The sequence below is a fragment of the Azolla caroliniana genome, unplaced genomic scaffold (genome assembly GCF_043228905.1).
Source record: "Azolla caroliniana isolate FFs.n. ecotype wild unplaced genomic scaffold, voAzoCaro1.0.p SCAF_1, whole genome shotgun sequence".
Classification (NCBI taxonomy): domain Eukaryota; kingdom Viridiplantae; phylum Streptophyta; class Polypodiopsida; order Salviniales; family Salviniaceae; genus Azolla; species Azolla caroliniana.
This window is the reverse complement of record NW_028230436.1, coordinates 9,817,975-9,845,792: the sequence shown is the minus strand read 5'-3', so window position 1 is coordinate 9,845,792 and position 27,818 is coordinate 9,817,975. Positions and strand designations below refer to the sequence as shown.

Below are 27,818 nucleotides of genomic sequence, written 5' to 3'. Positions count from 1 at the left end.
GAACATCTTGGGTGGTATAAATTAAGCTAATGTTCAAGTGCAATAACTTATTTGATTTCCTAGGTTGTAAACTTGTATGTACATGATACAAAGAGCAAAATAGGCACCGATAGGTTAAATTAATATGCAAAACTAAAACTGAGGGTGGCACACGTCAACTATCCGATCAATAGAAAAATTCAACATCACAAGAGAGTGGTAATCACTCGATAATAGAATGGGGTGTAGAGTGATTGTTATAGCTTGCTTGTTGGGAGGACACTGGTACCATTCAGTACCTTTAGGTATATCGATAATGTAGTCTTCGATTCTGTAATTATGTTTATCCTTAAGTGTTTTTTAAACTATAAGTTGGTTGCAATAGTGAACATGTATAGAAAACAATTAGGAACGCAGAATACATAATGCTTTGAATAGTGACATTACATAGCCATAACTGCATAAAAGCAGCATCAAGTATTGTGATTGCTCAAATATCAAGAATGGATGAACCCATTGCCCAAAAATGCATCTCAAATTTATTACATGTCAAATATCTCAACAGGAGATACTTAATAATATAACATTGAAGTTATAGTTGACATAAAAAAAACATTATTAAGTTATATATGCTCAATGATGGAAATCATTCAACCAATTGATATATATGTGATATGTGCATTCAAGAAGATGTGCATAAGTTCACGAACCCCATGTAGTCACCAGCTTGTAGTTTGTCCAAACTGTCGAGAATTCCATACCCACCTGTATTCATGCAATTGCATCCAAAAGAAACATTAGGAAATAGAGTGCATTTAAAAAACAAGTAGACAAGCCTTGCAATTCACTTTTCACCTAGGCAAATCGCACTGACGAAGATGACGAATGAAACAACAAAGATGATCATTGAAGCGCGTCGGAAAAAAATGATAATCCGTCTAAGTACTATCTGGGCCCAAAACCCAGCGATCATGTTTACTGCAAAGAGATAGAGTGCTGCAAACACATATTTTTGCTAGTTTGTCAAAATCAAAGCCAAGTAGTGTGGATTAGAGTGTGTGTACATATCATATATGATCGGTCATTGAGATTAGACAGCCTAGTTAATCAAAAATTACAAAACTTTTGGGGGTTTATAGTTTTGAGCTTCCAAAAATACCTCTCCTATGAAAGAGAGAAGCTCATTACTTGGGGATTGTTTGAGAATAACCAGGAATGGGGATATATTTTGGAATTTCTCGAAAGATGAGGGGCGTTTTGGTAGACTTTGCTTATAAAACAACCTCCTAATATTAATGACTCATTGATTAGGAGCATACCAAATGGAAAAGGGAACCTATGGAGTAACTGGTATTGAATAACGGACATTGATGAAGAGAAGAGCATGACAAAGCTTGCAGTCGCACTTCCAATCTATAATCAAGTTTCCAAACATACATAGATGACTTTATAAGTAGAGTTATACATACATGGCCACCAAAATAAGTTGGAACAAATCTACTGTAGGTATGCATTGGTTATGTGGCAAGTTCTCGAAAGTGCCGGGGTATTGCGGTATGCAAGCAACAAGTTAGGGTACAGTATTCAAATCATATGTTTTTATAGATGGAATTATATGCACACAAAATGCCCACAAGATAACTTTATGTATGTATGGGTGCAAGTTTGTTTTTAATTTGATGTGTATTCAAATCATATGTTTTTATAGATGGAATTATATGCTCACAAAATGCCCACAAGATAACTTTGTGTATATATGGGTGCAAGTTTGTTGTTAATTTGATGTTCTGCCTAGTGAACTACATACAACTACTTGAGATATCTATAAACAATATCTTGTATGCATGTGTGCTCAATGTGTGTTTGAGAGTTTGTTGTACCTCAGGTGGGACTCCCATCTCAAGATATACGGGCGCAAGAATGAATCCACCTCCGAGACCAAGCATACCCCCCACCGTTCCGGCTAGAAGCCCGATCAGAGCACACATACACAACATGGTCATGCTCCATTTTATATTGCCGTTTGTCGGTTCAAGCGTTTCATCTAATTTCGAAGCTTCTGCCACTCTCGCAGTGTTCTTGATATGCAAGTGGAATGCTTTACCCAAGAAAACTGAAGCCGCAATTGGGACCTGGTTAAAGTGAGTTGTGGGCATCCACAACTAGTTAGTTATATATCTGAAAATTATTGATGATGATGATGATGATGATGACTTAGTGGTTATGAAAGATCAAATATAGTAGATTATATGACCAACTTGTAGTATGTTGAGGATCCAGTAGATGGTGCTACATGTCCGCGTATAATTCTGTTGAAACATCATTAGACATTAATCAGTTATGTTTTTTATTCAAATTGCCAACTGTTTGGTATATAAGCTTTTCATGACAAGGAAATGTTGCTACTGCGATCAGTTGCATAAACACACCTTCACTATTTGTAATACGAGAAACGAAACCCACACATAACCTAACACTAACAAACTTTTCCAGTTCCTTCTCATCGAATTCTGTAGAAACATGTCATGACAATAGTTGAGCCATCAGTAAAATGCCATCTTATATAACTTATAAGCTTATTATATACAAGATCAATCATAGCAAACATAGATCTTATTAACGCAATATTGGTTTGGTCACCACTAATAAGTCAATGCCTCCATTAGTATGCCAAATACCGTCGATACAAGTTGTAATCTGATTCTCATCACTGCTAAATTTACTCAACAAGATTCTTAGGGCCTATATACTGTTGTGCCATCGTGGTGTACTTGCATAATCTTAAACTGTAATTTTAAGGAATCCGACAGGGTAACAATTACCGATTCATCAAAATGATGAGGTTCTAATTCCGCATACTCTCCTCCACCTGTTGTTATTATCAGCCATGTTCAAAGAGGTTCAGTATATATAATACAGTTGATTTGTTAGTTACATGTACTTATAACAAATTTAATATATTTACCAATGAAACAATGCAGGTATATATTTAGATAGTTGCAATTTACCTGCTTCGACAGAGCCAGATGGCCATGGACTTCCTTCATTACAATGCTTAAACTGCAAGATTAATGTATTTAACATCATCACTTTCGTATATATTAAAGTATACTGTAGAGTAAAATTGGAGATACTTTATTGTAACTACTATATGGAGACAAACTTCTGATTACCATTTGGTTCTCAATTGTCTCCCTATTGTAGAGAGATATAGCCTTCACAAAACTCTTTATTGAGGTTCCTTTGTGCAGATCATCACCATAAATGCAAAGCACAGTTAAAATTCGCCTTTTCTCTTGATCTTAGACTACTAGTAACAATGTTAAATGGTTTTTTCTCGACATAACGAATTTACCGAGGCCAACACTAGCCCTGTAGTCGATAGAAATTCTTCGACCCATATGAGAGTACATTTAAAACAATGAGACAGTCTTGTAGAAACAAGTACCTACGAAAAGCACGAGGAGCAAGATTGTGACGATCCAATTGGGGAAAATCACATTGAAAATAACGCCGATGCTAATACCGAGCATCAGCATGGGTTGGAAAACCAAGGCAAGATCATAGTCGAGGATCGGGGACTTGAGCCGGAAGTTGTACCATACCGATGCGAGCGAGGCTCCCATAATCATGCCTATGCATGCAATGACACAAAGAGCATCATCACAAACTTATTTATGATAACCTTTGATCCATTGATCATACCATGCTCTATTAAGCCCAAACATTATGATTATATACACAACCAAAATTATACCAAGTACAATGACGCGAATCATGATGCGCTTATGGTTGAAACATGAATTAGCCTACTCTGTGTAGTGAGACAAAGTGCATCCTAAGACATGGTCCCGTGCTCAATGTCACGAAACAAATTACCAACAAGGCTAATATAGATCTTAAAATTTGAGTACATTGTACATAATATATGAGTTGTATGATATTATGATGGATATATGAAACTACTAACACTTTGAAAGGGCTGTTGCCGACTTTTGATCGAATCCTATGATGAGAACTAACATGGGAACGAAAATCCCACCACCTCCAATACCGCCTGCACACCCCAAGGACCCACCAACAAAGGCAACTACCGTTCCCATAGCAACACGCCAGTTCAGCTCCAACGCCTACAAATGAATGCATGAATGGAATGAAAACAAATCCGAATATATCATCCTCAATTTTAACATTGTCATGTGATGATACATTTACACGATCTCACAAATTAATAGTATGATAAGTAGGAGTTACAATATACTTAAATGTATACAAAGATAGGTTAAATCAACAAGGAGTTTTGGATTAGATGTTGAACTTACTGGCCATATTTGTTCAGACGATATGCTTTCGGGGATGGCGATCACATTGTCACGGATGTGATGATGTATATATTGGCGGGGGAGGAGTCTCCGATAAAAATCCTTAAGTACACTCATTCTAGACCCTCTTCTAATATCCAACACTCCATTCACAGTGCTATTACCCCTTGCCCACGGTATTGGCGAAATGTTATTCTCCTTTGCAAGGTGTGATATTGCATCACCACTAACATGAGAAACCATCATAATCACCATGATTATTATAAAGTGAAACATTGCCACTGGTTCACTCATATTTGCCTTCATTTTGTTTGTAGAAGTACAGTGAATGTAAATTAGAAACTATGTATCTTATATAAATATTTGGCAAGCTTTATTTGTGATATCAACTCTGCTTATACCACAGATACAATCTAGTTATCAGCTTCTTGTTCATACTAATATCATAAGGATTTCTTAGGATGAAATTGTTCGATGCCTGCGAATCACCAGATCACGAATCGAAGAAGAAAAACAAATGCATTTGCATATATGTACATATATATATGTGTGTGTATAATGATCTGAGAGTGTCAGCAGATCGAGTAATATAACTTCCAAGGTTCACGAGGTGTGAACCTTGCTTGAATATTAATCCAAAGTTCACAAGAGTGTTGTCGGTCGATCGAGTAACTATATAACTCCAAGGTTCACGAGATGTGAACCTTAATTCCAGAAAAATTAAAAACTTATCTCATGTACCTGAGTAAAAACAATGTCTCACATTAAATTATATATAGAGAGAGAACAATACAATGTTTTAGATCAAATCATAGTTAAGGAATGAATTAGCTACTTCAGAAATACACATGTATGTCATAGCAGAATTTTACAGTGCTTGGATTCTTCAAAAATACGAGCTCCTATCTTTCTAGAGAGTAGTAGTTTATAAATTATGGGAACAAAGTACTATTCTGTTCTCATGTTGAAGACCCTAGAACAAATTTGCATATACATACATAAATATCCATCCACAATATATATCATTTAAGCTCTGCACCACGCTGAAGAGATAGAATCACCTGTATGTATTATCTTATAGTTTTACTTAAACTTCTTTGCTCATTATATATGCCCCAAAAAAGAAAACCTCTTCTATAAAGGCCTCTAGAGTTCAGAGTGGAGTCTTCCACTGCCATGGCCCCTTGCTTTCCTTCACATTGACACATGGACATCGGTCTAGTCTCGCAATTACAGCTAATACTAGTGGGCCTCGGCTAGATCTTGCGGATCCGAATGCTTCGTCGCAAACATGTCATCGTACATGGTGCCCCACCCCAGTACTACTACTACTAACTAGAGGCTCCTCCGCCCATCCGATAATGACAAATTGCAATGACTGCACTAACCTTCGTCTTTGAGCCCAAGATTGTTGTTTGGCTCTACTAGTTATGAAATAACACATGAGTCATACACTTGTCCTATGCCCACTTAAAGATGGACATTGTATAGAATATTAGATAATATAAAAAGTTGATTACGATACGTGTCTTTTCGTTGTTGTCCCATATGCAAACACATTATATCTACGACGACAGTTGTGGTTGTCATTTATTTCATTTCTTTGAATAGACCGTGAAGGATGTAAAAGAAAGGAGGAAAGATAGGACTAGACGTCCATGAAGACAACATAAATATCTTAGGGTAGAAATATGATGGTGTGTTCATGAATAATTGAAACATGATAGACTCGAGGTTAAGCTTGTGCCCTTAATGAAATAGTAAGGTTGTTGGTCTAGTTTACCATAGAAAATCTTCATGTATCTTGTTTGTGTTCATGCACACTTAACAACTTGCTTCTTAAAAGTTCGTCTAACAAACGATTCATGCATTTTTCACAATATAAAATCTTCATATCTCGTGTTTTGTGCTCATTTTCTCGGAATAGTTCGAGATTGGAAAAAAAGTTATCCATATATTTTTGTTTTTTTACCCAAAAATATCCATATATTTTTGTACCATGTTCTTGTGACGATTTCCCGTAACCATCCTTCTTGAAAACTTGGTGTTTTGAAATCCACCTTCCATTGAAAGGACATTCCACCTAGCACTTTGAGATGAGACATAGTAAAGTTTGCTTTTACCCTCTCCGAATTTGCCTTCCACCAAAAGTGCATTCAACCTATCTCTTTGAGAGCGGGCATAGTAAAGTTTGCCCGTACACTTTCCACAACCCGATGGTTGAAATGATGATTCTAGACACAATGTTGACAAACTTATAGTTTTTTTTCGTTGAAAATTGCACCCTTCACGTATTAACGCAATTTGTGTGACTTACAACCATTCTTCCTCCTCCCTATCAAGCTGCGTATAAAGAACCACATTTTTGTTAACATTTCCAAATCCTCATCATACCTCTGAAAATGTGTTGTATGGTTATGAAATAATGAGCGTTATGGAGTTGCTAAATATTATAAAGGGTTGCATAGAATTTATGGTCTATCAAAGCTCATTGAATATGGTAAATTGGGCTAATATTTCTAAATTTCACACTGTCTAGCATGTTGTGGCTAATGCTATTGAAAGTCTTTTTGTTATTGAAATATGGACAAATCTTTTAAACTTTTGGTTACAAGAATTACGAGAAGGTTACATATCCTTGAAAATTAGTGCATTCTCAAGTAAGTGACACTTTTTACCCTTGGTTTTATGAATACATCAACATGCACACATTGACACCCAATTATGTTTTGTGTAGGATTCTATTTAGTTTTGTTTGCATACTTGTCAAAGGCTATGATGATTTTAAAGAGTACATATTTGTCCTTGTATTTTGTAGCGCTGGATTCAAATAATTTCCTAAAACAAGTAGAGTTATTTGTCCAATATTGATCATAGTAGACTCATGAGTTCCCATTTTTTCCTTTGCATTTGCATAGATATTTGTCATCAAATCCCTTGCCAAATGTTATTGGATAGATTAAAATAAGGAACATCTTATCGCAAAAATTTAGTTCAATCTCGTCTATATATAAGGTTAAGTAGATGGAATAAATAATATTGAAGCTTATTTCATTTGCTTTTTTTTTTTTTTCCAAAAACATCTACTTCCATTAGTTAAGAATGTACAAAGGAATCATTTACAACTCATATCTTACAAGACATCTTGCATGTCAAAGGAAAACAATGTGTAGATGAAACAACATAAAAAAACAACTCCAAAACACCACATCATTCTATGTGTATAGCATTACTCGAACACATATTCTCCACGTGAGCCTCATACAAAACAGAATTCAGCATAGATGTCCTCCATTCGCTCCTCATACAATACCATGCAAGATTTCATTTGCTTATTGAATTTTGTCAATGTTGTTTACATGTTGCGAAGCTTTATAACATGTCTAGCACCAATAGTCTTTTAGACTCTTTGGCTTTTAACATGGTATTGAAAAGCTCTCTCCTCCCATTAGGAAATATATGAACTTTACGGGAGCGAATAAACTCCATTTTTGTAATATTTTTGAAAGGACTAACCCAAATTTTGCATGATAAATTTTGCATTTCTAATGTTTTCCAAATTCTCGCATATACATGTTTTATTCTTCTCTCATTATAACTTTTGATGGTCGAGGATGGGCCTCCCTTGTCCTAGGCCGTGTGATTGCTTTCTTGGAATATTGGAACAACATTCCATAGATCTTTTCAAGGCCGCATCAATTACAAAATTTGTTAGGATTTCGTTTTCTAATTTCTTTCAAAGTTTTTGTACTTTTCTTTGTGACGAAGATATTAAGAAGAATTCCTCTAATGTTTATTTGCAAATCTTAAGAGGCATTGGAATCCTTACAAGATGGGTGGTGACTAGAGTTGATGACATGATTTATATTCGCAAGCAATAACGTATATACAACATTGTCAGTGTATAATTTCCTCTCAAAAGCATAAAGTCATATACTCCTATACTAGATTTAAGAACGTGCGACCCATGATTCTTGTGCAAATGGATCAAGTAGTAGAATCTAAATTGAGTGCTCTCAAATTGAAGATTTAGTATGGATGGCATTTAATAAATCCTAAACCCCTCATTCAAACCCTAAACCAAAGGAAAGGAGGATAGAAAATAAAGGGGGAAATAAAATAAATAAGAAAAAGGTAAAATATAAATCAATGGTATAATAATAATAATAAGAAGAAGAAGAAGAAGAAACAAGGGAGCCATTATTGGCACAACAAAGCACCCAACTCTACATCAAGTGTTTCAAGAATCGGAGAACCAATATTCAAATTTCCTTCAAACCACCTCTCTAACGTTCTTGACGAATGGGTTAGTTTATGTATCGTTACTGGTTGTATGAGGGTAACAATCTTGTAATGATCATCACTAATGGACTTGCTATTATAAATTGTAATATGGATCTAGATTTGCATTGTGAGGGACTTGTTTTATGTGAGGAAGTGTTGGAATCATCAACCCAAATCATCATAGATTCGCGTGACTTTGTCCTCTTTCCTTTTCATCGCCTTGATTGTAGTTTCCCGTCCCATCTCAGAACCCCACTATACTTCCTTTAAAGCTTTTCAAGTTCCAACATAGGTTTTCGATTGTGTTTGGAGCACAATCAAATAATAAAATAGCTTTATAACTCAAATCAGCTTTTTCGTAACAACATTTAAAAATGAAATCCAAATGTAATGGCACTATTGATGAAAGTGGAATATATGAAATATACAATGATATTGAAAAAAATATTTATTGGAATGCAAAATGTGGTTACCTCAACAGATTTGCTATTGCAATCTTTTTATTGCTACTCTTACATCTCCTTTTCATCATCATCCCAAAATGTTTTTCTTACTACTCTTAGAACCCCCTTTTTCACAATGTACTTCTCATCACCCCAAATATTTTTGTGATACCCTTATAATCAACCCTTTTTTACCATGTTTCTCTTTGCCTGCAACCTTTTTGTTCTATTACCCAACTTACAACTCCATCAATCACAATCATTGCTCTTCATGCCCCCACCAACCTAAATACATGATGCCTCCCTCACTATTTTGTTTTTGGCAAGTTATTAGGTTGTCAACGCAAGGTGGTGGTGTAACAAAGATGTACAAAACTAAGGATTTGACCTCACAACCTTCGATTCATAGACAAAATGGTTACAATTGTAATTCACATTACGATAAAAACAAAAATGATAGATAATGAGCACTTAGTTAATTATGACAAACTTGTGGAAGATTGCTAATTTTACACTAGTAAAAGGGTGATTAGCAAGGAACCTTGTGATGCAAGCATAATTAATAACTTGTGATGCAAACATAATTTGAGTTTGATATTGTTGTGAGTCAGCATGGCTAACATAGAAAGCCTTCAAAATAATCCTCAAATTAAATCTCAATCATTGGTCACTACACCACAATGTGTGATGTTGTCCAGAGAACAGAAAGGTAAAATTAGGAAATTAGCAAACGCCGAGTCCGAGTATCACGGGCCACCGACGGCTCGACAGTGTATTAGGGGAAAAGTTATTTAAACGAGGACCAGTACCTCAGAGAGAGAGAGAAGAAAAATATAGGCGGAAGCACTAGCTTAGTACTTCGTAATTAGATAAACTTGTAAGGTCACCGGCCATAGGCCGTGTTCTGTAATCTTTGCTGTCATAGTAATATATCTGATTTGTGCCCATTTTGCTCTATGAGTCTGTGCTTTGATCCCTACCTATGAGTTCAACGCCGCCCACGTCTATCAAGACCTCGCTAGTGTTTTCGCTCTGAGCCCTGTATCTCTCTCGACGCCTCTGTTACGAGCCTTCACGTACCACGCCCTTGAAGAACGATAGCCGCAGATCTATCGAAGGTGTTCACCCAAAGGAACGGGTAACACAATTTGGCACGCCTGGTTACAGCTGTGAGTGCACAGTGAACTTCGTTGAAGGTAACCACCAGCCGCCGTTACGGCGCCCTCTCGCACCACGAGGTCTCGGCCACCCGCCCGACGCCCTGAGCCAGTCGAAGGAACTTCCGACTCGGCGGTCACTGACCAATCCTTTCCCGATCAATCGGAGGCTTGTCCAGTGCAATCGTCGCCACCGGACACTCGATCATGAGTTGATTCACCACCAGAACCCCCGTCGAGCCCTCCGGAGGTCAACCAACCGGAACTAAACCCTTTTCCGGTGCTACCAGAAGACCCACAGTACGACATCATGCCGTACCCATACCCACGATACACCGACGAACCAGACGCAGAGTCACATGTCCGTGCCTTCATATCCACGTGGCAGGCTAACCACTCCACGCACCGCCTCACGCCGGCCGAAATCAATGCCTCGGAGATTGCCGAGTTCACACTCTCCCTCGATGGACCGGCCGCACGATGGTACTCTCGCCTCGAAATAGGAGAGGCCACCACTTTCCAAATCGTGCGCACGAAGGTCCTTGAACTTTTTCATTGCGAGGTGCCTACACCACCCACCTAGGCACCCACAATTTTAGGAGCACCCCTCGCCACCGCTCAGTTAGTACCTATTTAAGCACATGCATGGCACTAGAAGCACACCACTCACCTTCAGGACACGTGGTGCTAGTCACTTATTATGGCACCCACGACTCAGAATCTTCAGGATTCGCTTCAGGCACAAAACCCTAGGAGTAAGTTACTAAAACCGTTTCCAAAACGCAGCACAGATCATTATCGCTCCCCATCTCCATCGCTCTCAACCTCAGAAACCCCGTCTCGCCCTCATCACGCTAAACATTCTTGCTCTCAAGCCCTCTTTCACTCTCATAACCCCTCTGCTAGACTTCCCCTTCCTGCTGTTCCTCCTGTGTCTCGCCCTCGCCTCATCACTCTTCTTCACGCTTCCACACAGTCGAACCCCGTCTCCATCTCCACCATGTCGAGCCCTCCGGAGGTCAACCAACCGGAACTAAACCCTTTTCCGGTGCTACCAGAAGACCCACAGTACGACATCATGCCGTACCCATACCCACGATACACCGACGGACCAGACGCGGAGTCACACGTCCCCACCACCACCACGAAGGCAGAGGGAGAAATTCGTTGCCATCAGCCACGAAGCATGGGAGGAGCCCACATCGCCTTCACCTCCTGCGACCGACCAAAAAACCGCATCTGCACCACCACCCGCCCAACCCCAACAAAAAAGGGTAGTTTCCGAGACCTACCAAGAATGGGAGGAGGAGGTAGCCGCGGAAGACAACACGACCGATGACGTCACCATTCGACAGCCAACGTCGCGCGCCTCGGTAACATCCCCAGAACCTAGCCCACGCCCCAACACATAACAGGTTGCACCACCACGACCCCAGAAAAGGAAGCAGGCGGAGGAAACGACACTACCGGCCCCAGAACCCCAAACACAGCCAAGCAAGAGAAGACGAGTCAACAGCGAGTCCTCAGAAGAACAGAAAGAGCCACAACAGGAGCAAGCCTTAGTTGTCCGACAGAGCAACCTGGCCATCACCCCTGAGGAGGCATTGCTGAACCAGGGAACGATCGAGCATGGGCAGACAACGCAGATCTCGGAGGATGAAGTCCTCGGATATAAGGACCTCCCTGCGGAGGCTTACGAATTTAGTGCGCTCCTACGCCTCGGTACGTCATTCGAGCTGGTCGACTTCCTCGCCAGAGCCCAAGTCGCGACAGCCGCCCGAATGGCGGAGGAGCACGCCGAAACAAAAATGATTCAACGCGCGCTAATAGGTGAAATTGAGCCCCAGGAGGACAGGGCTTTACAAAAAATCGGGAGGAAGAAGCAGGCAAAACAGGCCGCTCTCCTCATGGAGGTCCCCGAGTTGAACACGGCCCTTATCGAGGCATATCGGGACCTGGATCGCACTACGCGGGCAGCCAAAGACATGGCCTGAAAGATAAAAATAGCCCAAAAACAGGCTAAGATGGCTACAGAACTATGGCACACTATGAACCAGAAGCTGGCAGCCTGGGAGCAAAACCAGCCGGAACAACAACTCTTGAGCCTTCCGGTAACGACCACCGAGGCCCTCCCAATGCCTCCACGCATAACAATGATGGATGAAAGCACCATCACCGACTCAATCCTGACGGTGCAGGCCAGTACACAAACAGACTCGTTACAAATGGTCGATGCCTGCACAACAACCGAGGCGCCCACGCCCATGGAGAAGACTGAGATACCACCACCTCGTGCACCCAAGGAGGTGGCAACCCAGACAGAAACCCCACTCCGGGATTACCGTGCGGAGCTTAAAGAAGAACAACGGCGAACCGAGAGACACGAACAACAGCATCAAGAGGCGATGGCTCGCCTAAAAGAAGAAGCTTCCAAGCAGATGGCCGAGATGAGAGCCCAGGCCGACCAAAGGATACACGAGCAGAACGAAGCACTGGGCCGGGTACAAGCGCAAGCCGCGGGGAAGGAAGCCGAACTCAAAAGCAGGCTGGAGGAATACGCAGCCACAGTGGTGAAGAAAGAGAAGGAGGTTCTAGACCTACAGGCCGCGCTCGACAATGCAAAAGACTGGAACCAACGGCAGGAGGAAAGAAATCGCCAACGGGAGGAGAGGATGATCGCGGAGAATGCCGAGCTGCAGAGTCAGCGTACGACCCTTAAAGAAATGGCTGACGAGTTTTTCATCAAATGCAAGCTACTTTCGGAGCAAAAAGACACATTATCGGATTCCTACTTCGCCCTACAAGAAGAGAGAATCGTCGAACGGGAACAAATCTGGGCCACGTTGTCGCGTTACTACCCGCGTGCGTGGAGAAACGAGGCGGGACCACCGGGGTCTCGAACCAAAGAGCAGGTGATGGAAGGGGAAAGAGAAAGAGAGAGACGCTCGGTTACGTATGAGCAAAGAAACACAGGGACACGACCTTGTCAACGTAGAAGACACGAATGGACACAGAGACAGAGAGACACGAATGTTTGTATATTAATGAATGACAAATAAACAATAGAGCATGCGAGCGGTTACGACCGAACAGGCCGGCGAACAGATGCCGATGCCTGCTCGTTTGCGCACGAAAAGGGATAGGATGGAAGTGCTGCCGGAAGCACACGGGCGTTCCTCGAAGCAGCGCGAGCCTTCCGAAAACCTGCAGAGAAGAGCGATGGAGAACGAATAGAGGAGAAGCGTTCGGTTTCGGTCAGACAACACTTCGTCCTTTTCAATAATGCAATGCCCCTATCTCCCCGCGTCTCCCTCTCTTTTATAGCTTCAAGAAGGGAGCCATTTCCCTCATTAACTTCCTACCTACCGGATCTAACTACCTAGGATATTCCTTTGTACCTAATTCTCTATTATATACATTAAAGGGCGCGTACGCGTGAAGAGCCGGTTCACGCGCTGTCGTGAAGAAAACCGTCCCCTGGCGCAATCGGTGAATAGCGCACATGAACCGGCCCTTCACGTGTGCGCACCCTTAATGTATATAATAGAGAATTAGGTACAGAGAGAGATCCAGGGGCAGTTAGATTCGGTAGGTAGGAAGTAAATGAGGGAGACGGTTCCCTTCTTGACGCTATAAAGGAGAGGGAGACGCAGGGAGAAAGGGATCGCGCATTGAGGAGGACGAAGTGCTGTCGAACCGGAACCGAACGCTTCTCCTCTGTCTGTTCTCTGTTGCTCTTCTCTCCAGGTTTCGGGAGGCTCGCGCTGCTTCGAGGAACGCCCGTGTGCTTCCGGCAGCACCTCCATCCTATCCCCATTTCGTGCGCAGACGAACAGGCATCAACATCTGTTCGCCGGCCTGTTCGGTCGTAGCCGCTCGCGTGTTCTGCTGTGTACTTGTTATTCGTTAATATACAAACACTTGTCTCTCCCTGTCTCTGTGTCCATTCGCGTCTTTGTGTTGACGGGCCACGCCCCCTGTGTTTCTTTGCTCATACGTGCCCAGGCGTCTCTCTCCTTCTCTTTCCCCTTCTATCATCTGCCTTCGGTTCAAGACCCCGGTGGTCCCGCCTCGTTTCTCCACGCATGCGCGTAATAACGCGACATATTTGGTGAACCCGACGTGAAACAGGCGGTAGAGGAGCAGAAGATGAGGGGGTCGGATCTTGCAGAGGCCATGGCTTCGGCCGTGGACCGGATAGTGAGCGCGCGCGAGGGCACCGGCGCCCTTGACAGGGCTATTGAGGCGATCATCGGTATGATCGGCCGGTTCAGTGGAAAGGATGCCACGAGTTATTTGGCGTCCTATCGGGCGGAGATGTTGATGAGGGATATTCCGGAAGAGAGGCGTCTTGCCGGATTCCCTCGAGTGGCGATGCCAGGCATCCATGCGGATGTACTCGAGGTCCAGGCGGAGAGCCGGACCTGGGAAGAGTTCGAAGGACGGCTCCTGGAGAAATACGGGCTGGATGACGCGCTTCGACTTTCGAAGCGGGGCTTCATGGAGTGGGTGGAGTCCCCCAACAAAGGAAGAAATGCGTCGGTACTCCTCCGGGAGTTTGAGGAACGCTTTGCGCGCCTTTCGGCGCTCGATCGGACTGTTCTGGACACAAGTCGTGTCCTACTGTTTGTCAAATCGGTTGACGCACGGGATTGAGGGCAAGTTGGCTCCTTACTGGAAACCGAAGACGGGCTGACGACCGACTGGGCCGCGGTAAAGAGAGTCTGCGGCCGTTTTGACAAACGGTGGGAGTGGGCTGATACAGAGGCGACCGGGGCAGGACCTGTCGCAGCAAGGAAGCTCGAACCGATACCGCAGGCACGAAGGGAAGAGACCCGGGAGTGGCTCGAAACCGGTTCGCCTTCGACCGGCGTGATCAGAGGCTCGTTCGGGGGAACAACTCTAGAGGAGTTGACACGAGCGGTAAAGGATCTCCAGATCGCCCAGGCTCGGAGGGAAGGCGGCGATCAGGCTCGTGACCGATGGCCTCCGGCAGGAAGTAGGTGCATGTGGTGCGACGAGGTCGGCCACATCCAGAAAGACTGCGGGGACTTTATGGAGGCTTTGAGAAGCCAGGTAGTGTACCTGTGGGAAGGTCGCGTGCACGCCAACGATACCCGGAGGGCCCTGAACCGAAACGACGGAAGAGGAGGAATGAAAAGGCTGATGGAAGAGGCGGCAGCCCGACACGCGGAGACCGTCCACTACTCAGCGTCAGCCGGTGTTCGGGTCGGGGGCAGCGGGGCCTGGAAGGAGAGCAAAGCCGAGTTCTGGCCGACGGTGCTGGAAGGCCTCGCTGGTGCCCGACTGAAGAGGGACGAGGCGGACCACGCGGAGAAGCGGGTCCAGGAGGTAACCGGGTCAAAGAAAAGACGGGTTTCGTCGAAGCAGCTTGCCAGAACTACGAGGCTCTGGTTGAAGACAAACGGGTGGGTAGAAACGGAGGGACCGGACCCTCACAGAGATACGAAACCCGATTCGGGCCGAAACGGAACGAGGTCGGTGAGTCCAGTGCCCGGGATAACCACAAGAAGGGCGGATACCGGTTGGGCACGGAGATCGAAAGGACCACGGACATACGAAAGGTCCTGGAAGAACGAATCCTCGACAGCAAGGTGGAACTGTCGTTGCGAGAGGTGCTCGGGATAGCCAAGAAGGAGTTCCACGACTGCATCGTGGACTTGGTGAAGAGGAAGAGGCTGTCGACGGAGGTAGAACCGGAAAGGCCGGTGGAAGTGCGGACGGCGCACATAGAGGACATGGCGTTGGAAGACGAGTGGGCGGAGAGCCACTATTCGAGGCCATACTGGGCCCGAGCAACCACGGAAACCCCGGTGAAAATCGGAGATGTTCAGGAACCGGTGGTGGCACTGGTGGACCACGGTTCGGAAATAAACCTTATGTTTATGGACTTCTACAAAAAGGGGAAATGGCCAATCAACACTAAGCACGGGTGGAAGATACGGGCGGCGACGCGCACCACCGAGGAACTACACGGGGCTTGCCCAAACGTACGAGTCAAGATCGGCGACGTCGAAATAGACCAACACTTCTTTGTGCAGGAAACGTCCTCGCACCCGGTCATTCTAGGGGAACCGTACATTACGGCGGCGCGAATGGAGACCAAGGTGCTGGACAACGGGTCGGCTTACGCGAGGGTGAAGAGCCAAGACGGGCGTCATTCAGTCCAGTTCCTGACGGTACAACCCAACCACGAGCGAAACCGCGAGTCCCTCGGTGGCGAGAACCGAGAGGATTTTTAGAGAGGGCTGCCAAGGCGTGGGGCCGAGACAGACCGGACACTCCAGGAAAACCCCACAAATGTACGATAAAAGCGAAACCAAAGAATCCTTGTACCATAAGTAGGAAGTTTTGTTTCTCCGACAACGGAGGGTGTACGATAGTCGGCGTCGTAGGCTGAGAAAAGACAAGGGCGGAAGAGCGACTTCGGGCGTGCGGAGTTCTCGGGCCCAGCGAGGAAATCAACGGAGCCGTGGAGGCGGTCTCCTTCGACGATACCTTGGGAATACTACGAGAGGTGGTCGGAGAGGGCCTTAAAGAGGACCGGACGATACCAGTTTGTTCAGAAGAGATGTATGAAGTCATCGCGGACTTCAGTCGGGGGCTCGAGTCGGATCGGACGGCCCGGGTTAACACGAAGTACAAAACTGTGGACCGGAAGGTAAGGCCAGTCGCGGCACTCCTACCGGAGGGCAGCGAGTTACGAATCAAGGGGGTCGCGTCGGACCCCAGTTTACGTGATCCGGCATGCATAGGACACACCTTCACCGACAGAACGCTACGGGAGCTCAAAATCGGTGGGGCCGGGTTCCTACTGCCGGCGGAAGAAGACTGGTTTCGGAGAATGCTCGGAAGGCACGGGAAAGCCTTCGCATTCTCGCCGGAAGAAATCGGGTGCGTAGACCCGACAGTCGTGAAGCCGATGGTGATATTCACGGTACTGCATGTACCATGGAATCTCAAACCAATTTCAGTACCGAGAGCTCACATCCCGGAGCTGATGGAGCTATTAAGGCAGAAAGTTGATATGGGCATCCTCGAACCGTCGAGTGCCCCGTACTCGAACCGGTGGTTTACTGTACCGAAGAAGAACGGGACGTTGCGCTTCATTCAAGACCTGCAGCCGGTCAACAGAGTGACCATTCGGAACGCAAGAATCGGACCAACGATAGACGAGTTCGCGGAGGCCTTCGCCGGAAGGTCGATCTACTTGGTCGGTGATCTGTACTCGGGGTACGATCAGTTCCAACTAGCCGTAGAGAGGAGAGACATTACGACGATGCGGACTCCTCTCGGCCTAGTGCGGATGTGCACCCTGCCGCAAGGAGGGACGAACTCGGTCGCCCACATGGTGAACGCGATGAACAAGGTGCTGAGGGATTGTATCCCGGACATCACCATGCCATTCTTGGATGACATCCCCATCAAGGGATGTCCGGTGGAGAAAAAGGACGAAACGATCGGACCGGACGAATGCCGGAAATTCGTGGCAACACACGTTGATGACTGCGAGAGGGTGCTGCAGAGGCTAGAGGACGCGAGGCTCACCTTCTCCGGGGAAAAATCGGCCTTCGGGCAATCTGAGATCATGGTCGTCGGACATCTATGCGGACCGTATGGCCGGAAACCGTCTCCAGCAAAGGTGGAAGCCATTCCGCAATGAAGCCCGACTGTACTCGGTCACGGAGGTATGGAGGTTCTTGGGAGCATGCGCGTTCTACCACATATGGATCCCACATTACGCCCACGTTGCCGAGCCGCTATACGGGTTGCTAAAAAAGGGGCGAAAATTCGAGTGGCGAGACGAGCATACGGAGTCGGTACGAAAGATGAAGGAGGCTCTTGCTGTGGCTCCGGCACTCCGGAAGGCTGTCTACGAGAAAGGCACCCCCATCTACATGACGGTAGATACAAGTCCGACCGGGATCGGATGGGCCGTCAACCAAGAAGACGAGGATGGCATCCGGTTCCCAATCCGGTTCGGCGCGAAGGTCCTAAGCGAGCGACAGCGAGGATACGCCCAGGTTAAACGCGAACTCTGGGTTATCGTTTCGGCGGTAAAGGCCGATAAAGACTATCTGATCGGGACAGAGGTAATTATCGAGATGGACTGCCTGCCGATCCTCGGCATGGTTTCCGGATGTGCAACCCCAGACCTGGCAATGCTCAGGTGGATAGCGTACATCAAGTCCCTGGATCCGGAAATACGACACATTTCTGGGAAAGACAATGCCATGGCCGACATCCTTTCGAGGGCGAAATTCAACGACGAGGACGACATGGTTTCGGAGGACGAGGAAGTCGGCGTAGACTTCTTCGAGGCGGCTTACGTAACAACCGAGGGGGGGAGCACTCCGGCGCTCAACAATTTTAACGAGAGCAAGTACGACGGGGAGTGGTTGCAGATTGGGGGATTCTTAAGGACAATGATGCCGGATGCATCGTGGACAAGGGACGAGGCCAACCGGATCCGGAAGAAAGCGTACCGATTCTTTCTCCGGGACGGATGCTTGTGGAAGCACCCGAAGAAGAGGAACGGCATCCTGCTCCGAGTAGTGGCGATGAAGGAGGAACTGTTGAAGGCCTACCACGACAGCCCCTGGGCTGGACACCGTGGGACGTGGGCCACGTTCGAGAAGCTAAAGGGGAAGTACTGGTGGCCGGGACTGTACCGGGACGTGCATAAGTTCGTGACAACTTGCGAGAGTTGTCAGATGCACTCCATAGTCCGACATCGGGACGAGCTTCACCCTACTTACCCTCCGGCCATCCACTTCAAATGGATGGTAGATTTGGTGATGTTGCCGATGGGCGTAGGGCAGATGCGATATTTGGTGCTGGCCCGGGAAGACCTGACGAACCAGGTGGAAGGCCGAGCCCTGCAGAACAAAACGACCGCGGCCGTGTGTCGGTTCCTGATCGAGGACGTGATATGCCGGTACAGGTGTGTCGGAAAGATCGTGGCTGACCGCGGGGAGTTGGACGCCGAAGAGGCCGAGGAGCTGTTCAACCGGTTAGGGGTCAAGCTCTCGCTCACCATAGCGTACAATCTGGAGGCAAACGGGAAGGTAGAGCGTGGCCACGGGCCAATCGTCAAAGCGCTAGTCCGGGCATGCGGAGACCAGGTCGGGAACTGGCCACGGCTGTTACCTTACGCCCTGTGGGCGGACCGGACAACGCACAACTCGGTAACCGGGTTCATGCCGTCAGAGCTCATGTTCGGATAGAAGCCGATCATGCCGATGGAACGGACGATCTCCTCTTGGGTGACAGTAGACTGGAGTGATGAAATGAGTCGGGAAGAACTGCTAGCGGCGCGTATACGGCAACTCGAGCGGAGGCCAGAGGACGTGGAACGAGCGGCGGAGAGACTTTGGACGGCGAGGATGAAGAACAAAGCCCGGTTTGACCGAACGCACCGGCTCAGACCAAAGAAAATCGAGGAAGGCGACTGGGTGCTAGTTTACGACAGCAGCCTCGACAACCAGCACCGAGCAACACGGAAGTTCGCGAAGCGGTGGTTCGGGCCTTACGTGGTAACGAGCGCCAACGACAACGGGACGTATCACCTGGCGGAACTCGACGGTACGAGGATGGCGATGCCGGTAGCAGGGAAGCGGGTCAAAGCGTTCAAGAAACACCACGATGACGAACCGGATCTAAGAGGCCTGGACAACGAAGACGAACAGTCCAAAACGGAGGGTGAACCGATGGACAAAGAAACGGGACCCATACCGGTTTTCTCCAACGAGAAACCAATTTTGGCGCATACCGGTGGATGCGCGGTTAGGTGGGGGCGGATGTCGTGAAGAAAATCGTCCCCTGGCGCAATCGGTGAATAACGCACATGAACCGGCCCTTCACGTGCGCTATTCACCGATTGCGCCAGGGGACGGTTTTCTTCACGACATCCGCCCCCACCTAATCGCGCATCCACCGGTATGCGCCAAAATTGGTTTCTCGTTGGAGAAACAAACACTAAACCCTAACCCTAAACCAAAACCAAAACCAAGACTCAAACCCTAATTCCTAAACCCTAAACCTTTTCTCTATAACTCTACATCTTACATATTGCACCCACCGATGGCCTACCGTCCGCACTCCTTGTTTCGACTTCACGGTCCAATTGAGAATACATCATGCTTTCTATGGAGGCCCTTTCAACGGAGAATGGCACCCACGACGGTCGTGCATCGACACCCATCGAGCATCCGTTTCGTGACGAGTTCCCTCATAACACGTTGATTCGCATTTGCAACGGCGACACCGGTTTTCTTCTTCCATCCCAACATGCAACACTGACACTCATTACTCGCCCCTTTTATCTCTTCTTTGTATTAATAGCACGGGACTACACATGGTAGCCGTGTGTGCCCACCTCTCCCTCTTTAACTAATGCTCGGGACTACATGTTGTAGCCGGCTTATATGCACAATCCTTATCACTCCCCCTCTTCTCCTTGATCTCTACAAAATTGTAAAAATGCCCCTCGTCTGTTTAACTAATTGTCACTCTACCCCTCTCCCTTTTCATGTTTTCACTCAAAACCCCCCATTTCTCTCTTCTTTCTCTTTCTCTTTTAATTTTTGTTACTCTTTCTCTATCTCTACCCTTCCCATTTTCTTTTCCTATATTTTACTCTACCCTCTCTCACCTCTATTCGTATACTCTACCCTTCCCCCTTTCATTTGAAATCACACTCTACCCCTCCATCTACTTTTCTCAATTTCATTATACCCCTCCCTCTACTTTTCTCAATTTCATTATACCCCTCCCTCTATTATTTTGACATTTTTAATTCCTACCCTTCCTCTCCTCAAAATATTGGATACCCCTCCCCTTCTTTTCTCCTAAAATTTATTCTACCCCTCCATCTACTTTTCTCAATTTCATTATACCCCTCCCTCTATTACTTTGATATTTTTAATTCCTACCCTCCCTCTCCTCAAAATATTGGATACCCCTCCCCCTTCCTTTATCCTAAAATTCATTCTACCCCTCCACCTACTTTTCTCAATTTCATTATACCCCTCCCTTTATTACTTTGACATTTTTCCTGCCCTTCCCCGTTTACTATTTTTTCCATACCCCTACCTCCTAGTTTCACTCATACCCCTAATTCCTCCTAGTTTCATTTATACCTCTCTCCTACACTTTTATTAAACCTAATCTTTAGATTATATTCACCCGTTGCCCCTCTCCTCGATTTCTATATATTTTAAACGTTACCCCTCCCCTTAACCTTTCTTTTTAGTAGCTTTTTATTTAGGATTTGCCTTACGGCTTTGTGAGGAGTGCGGGTCGATATACCCTTTCTCTCTTCTCTAACTCCTACCTCTCTCTCTTTTCCTTTAGCTTTCTTACTTTTTATCCTCTTTTCTCTCTCTCTCTCTCTCTACGTTTCTCTTATCACAATATACCCTTTCATTTTCATATTCCTTTTTTAGTCTTCTACCCTCACTGATCTCTCACCTTTTTTTGCTTACCTTACCCCTCCTCTTCCTTTTTTCTAAACTTTCCCCTTTATTTTTCCCACACATGTCTCTCTCCCTTACCTCTCTCCTCTTTCCTTTCTCTCTCTTACTTTTTCTAGTTTACACACATCTCTCTCCTCTCTCTCCCCTTTTGCTCTCTCTTAATTTTTTCACGTTTTCCCACTCTCTCTCCTCCTAGATCTACTCACTCCCCTTATGTCTACTCATTCCCTCTCTCTCTCTCTCTCTCTCCTTCCCTTCTCATCATCTCACGTAAGCCTTGTTTCCCCCTCTCTCTTAATGCCCCTTATATTTCCTCACTTTTTACATTTTATATCCTAAACTCTCCCTTTTCTTCTTATCCCTCCTATTACAATATAACCCTCATACCAAAGCCTTCCCCTTATCACATTAAAGCCCATAAAATCCTCTTCCTTCTTCTCCAAATCTTTCCCCCCCTTTCAATCACATCCATAAGCACAACCCCACTCCCTATTGTCATTTCTCTAAAGCCACTCCGAAAACTCCTTATATAACCTATCCACCCCGAATGGTCATGGTAGCACTGATGAGCCCCGTAGGGGGCGAAACTAGTTTGCTCATGACCATTACCCATCGTATTGTAATTTTTCCTTTTTCTTAATGAAAATTAGTCTCCTTCTTAATCTCTCTCTCTCTCTCTAATCTAGACTATTTAGCTTATGGTTATGTTTTAACTTGTTTCTAGTTTTAATGTTAGTGATTAATCCCTCGTCTCTCTCTCTCTCCCCTTCCTCTATCTCTTATTATGCCTCACTTACACCAAGTTTGTCAAATAATTTGGGTGTGCTCAAATTATTCTTGGTGTTACCTTTCCCCTCTTGCACTAAACCCTTTTATCCTCTAAACCCTAAGCCCGAAACAAACACTAAACCCTAACCCTAAACCAAAACCAAAACCAAGACTCAAACCCTAATTCCTAAACCCTAAACCTTTTCTCTATAACTCTACATCTTACATATTGCACCCACCGATGGCCTACCGTCCGCACTCCTTGTTTCGACTTCACGGTCCAATTGAGGATCCATATGTGGTAGAATGCGCATGCTCCCAAGAACCTCCGTACCTCCGTGATCGAGTTACAGTCGGGCTTCATTGCGGAGATGGCTTCCACCTTAGCTGAAGACGGTTTCCAGCCATACGGTCCGCATAGATGTCCGACAACCATGATCTCAGATTGCCCGAAGGCCGATTTCTCCCCGGAGAAGGTGAGCCTCGCGTCCTCTAGCCTCTGCAGCACCCTCTCGCAGTCGTCAATGTGTGTCACCACGAATTTCCGGCATCCGTCCGGTCCGATCATTTCGTCCTTTTCCTCCACCGGACATCCCTTAATCGGGATGTCGTCCAACAATGGCATGGTGATGTCCGGGATACAATCCCTCAGCACCTTGTTCATCGCATTTACCATGTGGGCCACCGAGTTCGTCCCTCCTTGTGGCAGGGTACACATCCGTACTAGGCCGAGAGGAGTCCGCGTCGTCGTAATGTCTCTCCTCTCTACGGCTAGTTGGAACTGATCGTACCCCGAGTACAGATCACCGACCGAGTAGATCGACCTTCCAGCGAAGGCCTCCGCGAACTCGTCTATCGTTGGTCCGATTCCTGCGTTCCGAATGGTCACTCTGTTGACCGGTTGCAGGTCCTGAATGAAGCGCAACGTCCCATTCTTCTTTGGTACGGTAAACCAGCGGTTCGAGTACGGGGCACTCGACGGTTCGAGGATGCCTATATCGACTTTCTGCCTCAACAACTCCATCAGCTTCGGGATGTGAGCTCTCGGTACCGGAATTGGTTTGAGATTCCACGGCACATGCGGTACCGTGAATATCACCATCGGCTTCACGACTGTCGGGTCTACGCACCCGATCTCTTCCGGTGAGAATGTGAAGGCTTTCCCGTGCCTTCCAAGAATTCTCCGAAACTGGTTTTCTTCCGCCGGTAGTAGGAACCCACTTCCACCGATTTTGAGCTCCTGTAGCGTTCTGTCGGTGAAGGTGTGTCCTATGCAGGCCGGATCTCGTAAACTGGGGTCCGACACGACCCCCTTGATTCGCAACTCGCTGCCCTCCGGTAAGGGTGCCGCGATTGGCCTTACCTTCTGGTCCACAGTCTTGTACTTCGTGTTAACCCGGGCCGTCCGATCCGACTCGAGCCCTCGACTGAAGTCCGCGATGACTTCGTACATGTCTTCTGAACAAACCGGTATCGTCCGGTCCTCTTTAAGGCCCTCTCCGACCACCTCTCGCAGTATTCCCAAGGTAACGTCGAAGGAGACCGCCTCCACGGCTCCGTTGATTTCCTCGCTGGGCCCGAGAACTCCGCACGCCCGAAGTCGCTCTTCCGCCCTTGTCTTTTCTCGGCCAACGACGCCAACTATCGTACACCCTCCGTTGTCGGAGAAACAAAACTTCCGTCTTATGGTACAAGGTTTCTTCGGTTTCGCCTCTATCGTACATTTGTGGGGTTTTCCCGGAGTGTCCGGACTATCGCGGCCCCAAGCCTTGACAGCCCTCTCTAAAAATCCTCTCGGTTCTCGCCACCGAGGGACTCGTGGTTTCGCTTGTGGTTCGGTCGCACCGTCAGGAACTAGACCGAATGACGCCCGTCCTGACTCTTGACCCTCGCGTAAGCCGACTGTAAACGTAAGTGTTTGTGGAAGCGTAAAACAGAGAACAACACAGAGAGAGAGAGAGAGAGAGAGAGAGAGAGAGAGAGAGCGAGAGAGAGCAGAACACTATTTCAAAATTATATCAAGACTCTGTATATACACTGTGCTAAGTAGCACTATTTATACAAGTCCTCTTGGGACTGACAGAAGTACCATGTACTTCAATGCTCACACGAGCATCTGACACTTACTACGAGACTATAGCTACCTAGTAGTCTATCCTGTACTAGGCTTCCGATTGGACTGCCGGTTACGGATTGCACCCGGCCTCCACTGCTTGCCGGTTCGGTTGCTCACCGTCATAGCGATCCGTTTCGCCCGCTCCGTCTCACTTACCGGCTCCGGCTTATTCAGCCGATCCAGCTCCGGTTGAGCTTGCCGCTCAACACCGACCCATTGTCCAGCACCTTGCTCTCCATCCGTGTTGCCGTAATGTACGGTTCTCCCAGTATGACCAGGTGCGAGGACGTCTCCTGCACAAAGAAGTGCTTGTCTATCTCGACGTCGTCGATCTTGACTCGCACGTTTGGGCAGGCCCCGTTTAGTTCCTCGGTGGCGCGCGTCGCTGCCCGTATCTTCCACCCGTGCTTGGTGTTGACCGGCCATTTCCCATTCTTGTAGAAGTCCATGGACATCAGGTTTATTTCCGAACCGTGGTCCACCAGCGCCACCACTGGTTCTTGAACATCTCCGATCTTCACCGGGGTTTCCATGGTCGCTTGGGCCCAGTGTGGCCTCGAATAGTGGCTCTCTGCCCACTTGTCTTCCAGCGCCATGGCCTCTATGTGCGTCGTCCGCACCTGCACCAACCTTTTCCCGGTTCTGTCTTCGTCGACAGCCTCTTCCTCTTCACCAAGTCTACGATGGAGTCGTGGAACTCCTTCTTGGCGATTCCGAGCACCTCCCGCAACGACAGTTCCACCTTGCTGTCGAGGATTCGTTCTTCCAAGACCTTTCGTAGGTCCGTGGTCCTTTCGATCTCCGTGCCCAACCGGTATCCGCCCTTCTTGTGGTTATCCCGGTCACTGGTCTCACCGGCCTCGTTCCGTTTCGGCCCGAATCGGGTTTCGTATCTCTTTGAGGGTCCGGCCCCTCCGGTTTTACCTACCCGTTTGTCTTCAACCATAGCCTCGTAGTTCTGGCAAGCTGCTTCGACGAAACCCGTCTTTTCTTCCACCGGGTCACTCCACCCGGTTACCTCTTGGACCCGCTTCTCCGCGCGGTCCGCCTCGTCCCTCTTCAGTCGGGCACCAGCGAGGCCTTCCAGCACCGTCAGCCAAAACTCGGCTTTGCTCTCCTTCTGGGCCCCGCTGCCCCCGACCCGAATACCGGCTGATGCTGAGTAGTGGACGGTCTCTGCGTGCCGGGCTGCCGCCTCTTCCATCAGCCTTTTCATTCCTCCTTTCCATCGTTTCGGTTCAGGGCCCTCCGGGTATCGTTGGCGTGCACCCGACCTTCCGACAGGTACACTACCCGGCTTCTCAAAGCCTCCATAAAGTCCCCGCAGTCTTTCCGGATGTGGCCGACCTCGTCGCACCACATGCACCCATTTCCTACCGGAGGCCGTCAGTCACGAGCCTGTTCGCCGCCTTCCCTCCGAGCCTGGGTGATCTGGAGATCCTTTACCACCCGCGTCAACTCCTCCAGAGTTGTTCCCCCGGACGAGCCTTTGACCACGCCGGTCGAAGCCGAACCGGTTTCGAGCCACTCCTGGGTCTCTTCCATTCGCGCCTGTGGTATCGGTTCGAGCTACCTTGCTACGACAGGATCCGCCCCGGTCGCCCCTGTATCAGCCCACTCCCACCGTTTGTCAAAACGGCCCCAGACTCTTTTTACCGCGGCCCAGTCGGCCGTGAGCCCGTCTTCGGTTTCCAGTAAGGAGCCCACTTGCTCCCGATCCTGTGTGTCAACCGATTTGACAAATAGTAGGACACGACTTGTGTCCAGAACTGTCTGATCGAGCGCCAAAAGGCGCGCAGAGCGTTCCTCAAACTCCCGGAGGAGTACCGACGCATTTCTTCCTTTGTTGGGGGACTCCACCCACTCCATGAAGCCCCGCTTCGAAAGTCGAAGCGCGTCATCCAGCCCGTATTTCTCCAGGAGCCGTCCTTCGAACTCATCCCAAGTCCGGCTCTCCGCCCGGACCTCGAGCACCTCCGCATGGATGCCCGGCATCGCCACTCGAGGGAATCCGGCAAGACGCCTCTCTTCTAGAAAATCCCTCATCAATATCTCCGCCTGGTAGGACGCCAAATAACTCGTGGCATCCTTTCCACTGAACCGGCCGACCGTACCGACGATCGCCTCAATAGCCCTGTCAAGGGCGCCGGTGCCCTCGCGCGCGCTCGCTATCCGGTCCATGGCCGAAGCCATGGCCTCTGCAAGATCCGACACCCTCATCTTCTGCTCCTCTGCCACCTTGTTCACGTCGGCTTCACCAAAGATGTCGCGTTACTACGCGCGTGCGTGGAGAAACGAGGCGGGACCACCGGGGTCTCGAACCAAAGAGCAGGTGATAGAAGGGGAATGAGAAAGAGAGAGACGCTCGGTTACGTATGAGCAAAGAAACACAGGGACACGGCCCTATCAACGCAGAAGACACGAATGGACACAGAGACAGAGAGACACGAATGTTTGTATATTAATGAATGACAAATAAACAATAGAGCATGCGAGCGGTTACGACCGAACAAGCCGGCGAACAGATGTCGATGCCTTCTCGTCTGCGCACGAAAAGGGATAGGATGGAGGTGCTGCCGGAAGCACACGGGCGTTCCTCGAAGCAGCGCGAGCCTCCCGAAAACCTGCAGAGAAGAACGATGGAGAACAAACAGAGGAGAAGCGTTCGGTTTCGGTCCGACAACACTTCGTCCTCCTCAATAATGTAATGCCCCTATCTCCCCGCGTCTCCCTCTCTTTTATAGCTTCAAGAAGGGAGTCGTTTCCGTCATTAACTTCCTACCTACCGGATCTAACTATCTAGGATATTCCTTTGTACCTAATTCTCTATTATATACATTAAAGGCCGTGCACGCGTGAAGAGCCGGTACACGCGCGTTATGCACCGATTGTGCTAAGGGACGGTTTTCTTCACGACAACGTGTCAAAAAGAACGGGAGCAGGCCACCGAAGAACTCACCAAGCGTTACAAGCAGGCTCTCCAGCTCGTAACCGCGGATGCAAAAAACACTCAAGCCATCTATGAGCTAAGAACACACAAGATTCAGGCCGAGGTCGACGGCTTAAAACAGGAATTAGCAGCCATCCGAGCACAGCCCGGCATGGATGAGACACGCATCAGAATACTGATCGAGAAACAACGCCAACAACTTACCAAAAAGGTCGAGGAAACATTAAGTCGCGCAGGAGACGAATGGGCAGCCCAAGCTGCCGAATTGCATATTTTACGCGTCGACGCCGAGAACCGACGG

General features: G+C 47.4%; 1 protein-coding gene across 2 annotated transcripts; it reads right to left on the bottom strand.

Annotated features, from left to right (window-relative positions):
* Positions 1 to 351: 351 nt before the first annotated feature.
* On the bottom strand, positions 352 to 5,389 carry LOC147868897 (sulfite exporter TauE/SafE family protein 4-like). Of its 2 annotated transcripts, none has more exons than XM_087324476.1 (13): positions 5,300 to 5,389; positions 4,302 to 5,042; positions 3,950 to 4,109; positions 3,428 to 3,613; positions 3,153 to 3,220; positions 2,988 to 3,039; positions 2,802 to 2,848; positions 2,409 to 2,489; positions 2,238 to 2,288; positions 1,860 to 2,111; positions 1,299 to 1,392; positions 835 to 975; positions 352 to 744 (listed from the first exon to the last, which is right to left on the bottom strand). In XM_087324476.1, exons 2-13 carry the CDS (start codon positions 4,605 to 4,607, stop codon positions 662 to 664), a joined length of 1,521 nt encoding a protein of 506 aa, XP_087180602.1. In that variant the 5' UTR covers positions 4,608 to 5,042; positions 5,300 to 5,389; the 3' UTR covers positions 352 to 661. The 2 variants fall into 2 exon arrangements, with proteins under 2 accessions (XP_087180602.1, XP_087180610.1); XM_087324484.1 differs by having other exon boundaries at positions 2,802 to 2,843; positions 2,986 to 3,039; positions 5,300 to 5,388.
* Between the last annotated feature and the right edge of the window lie 22,429 nt (positions 5,390 to 27,818).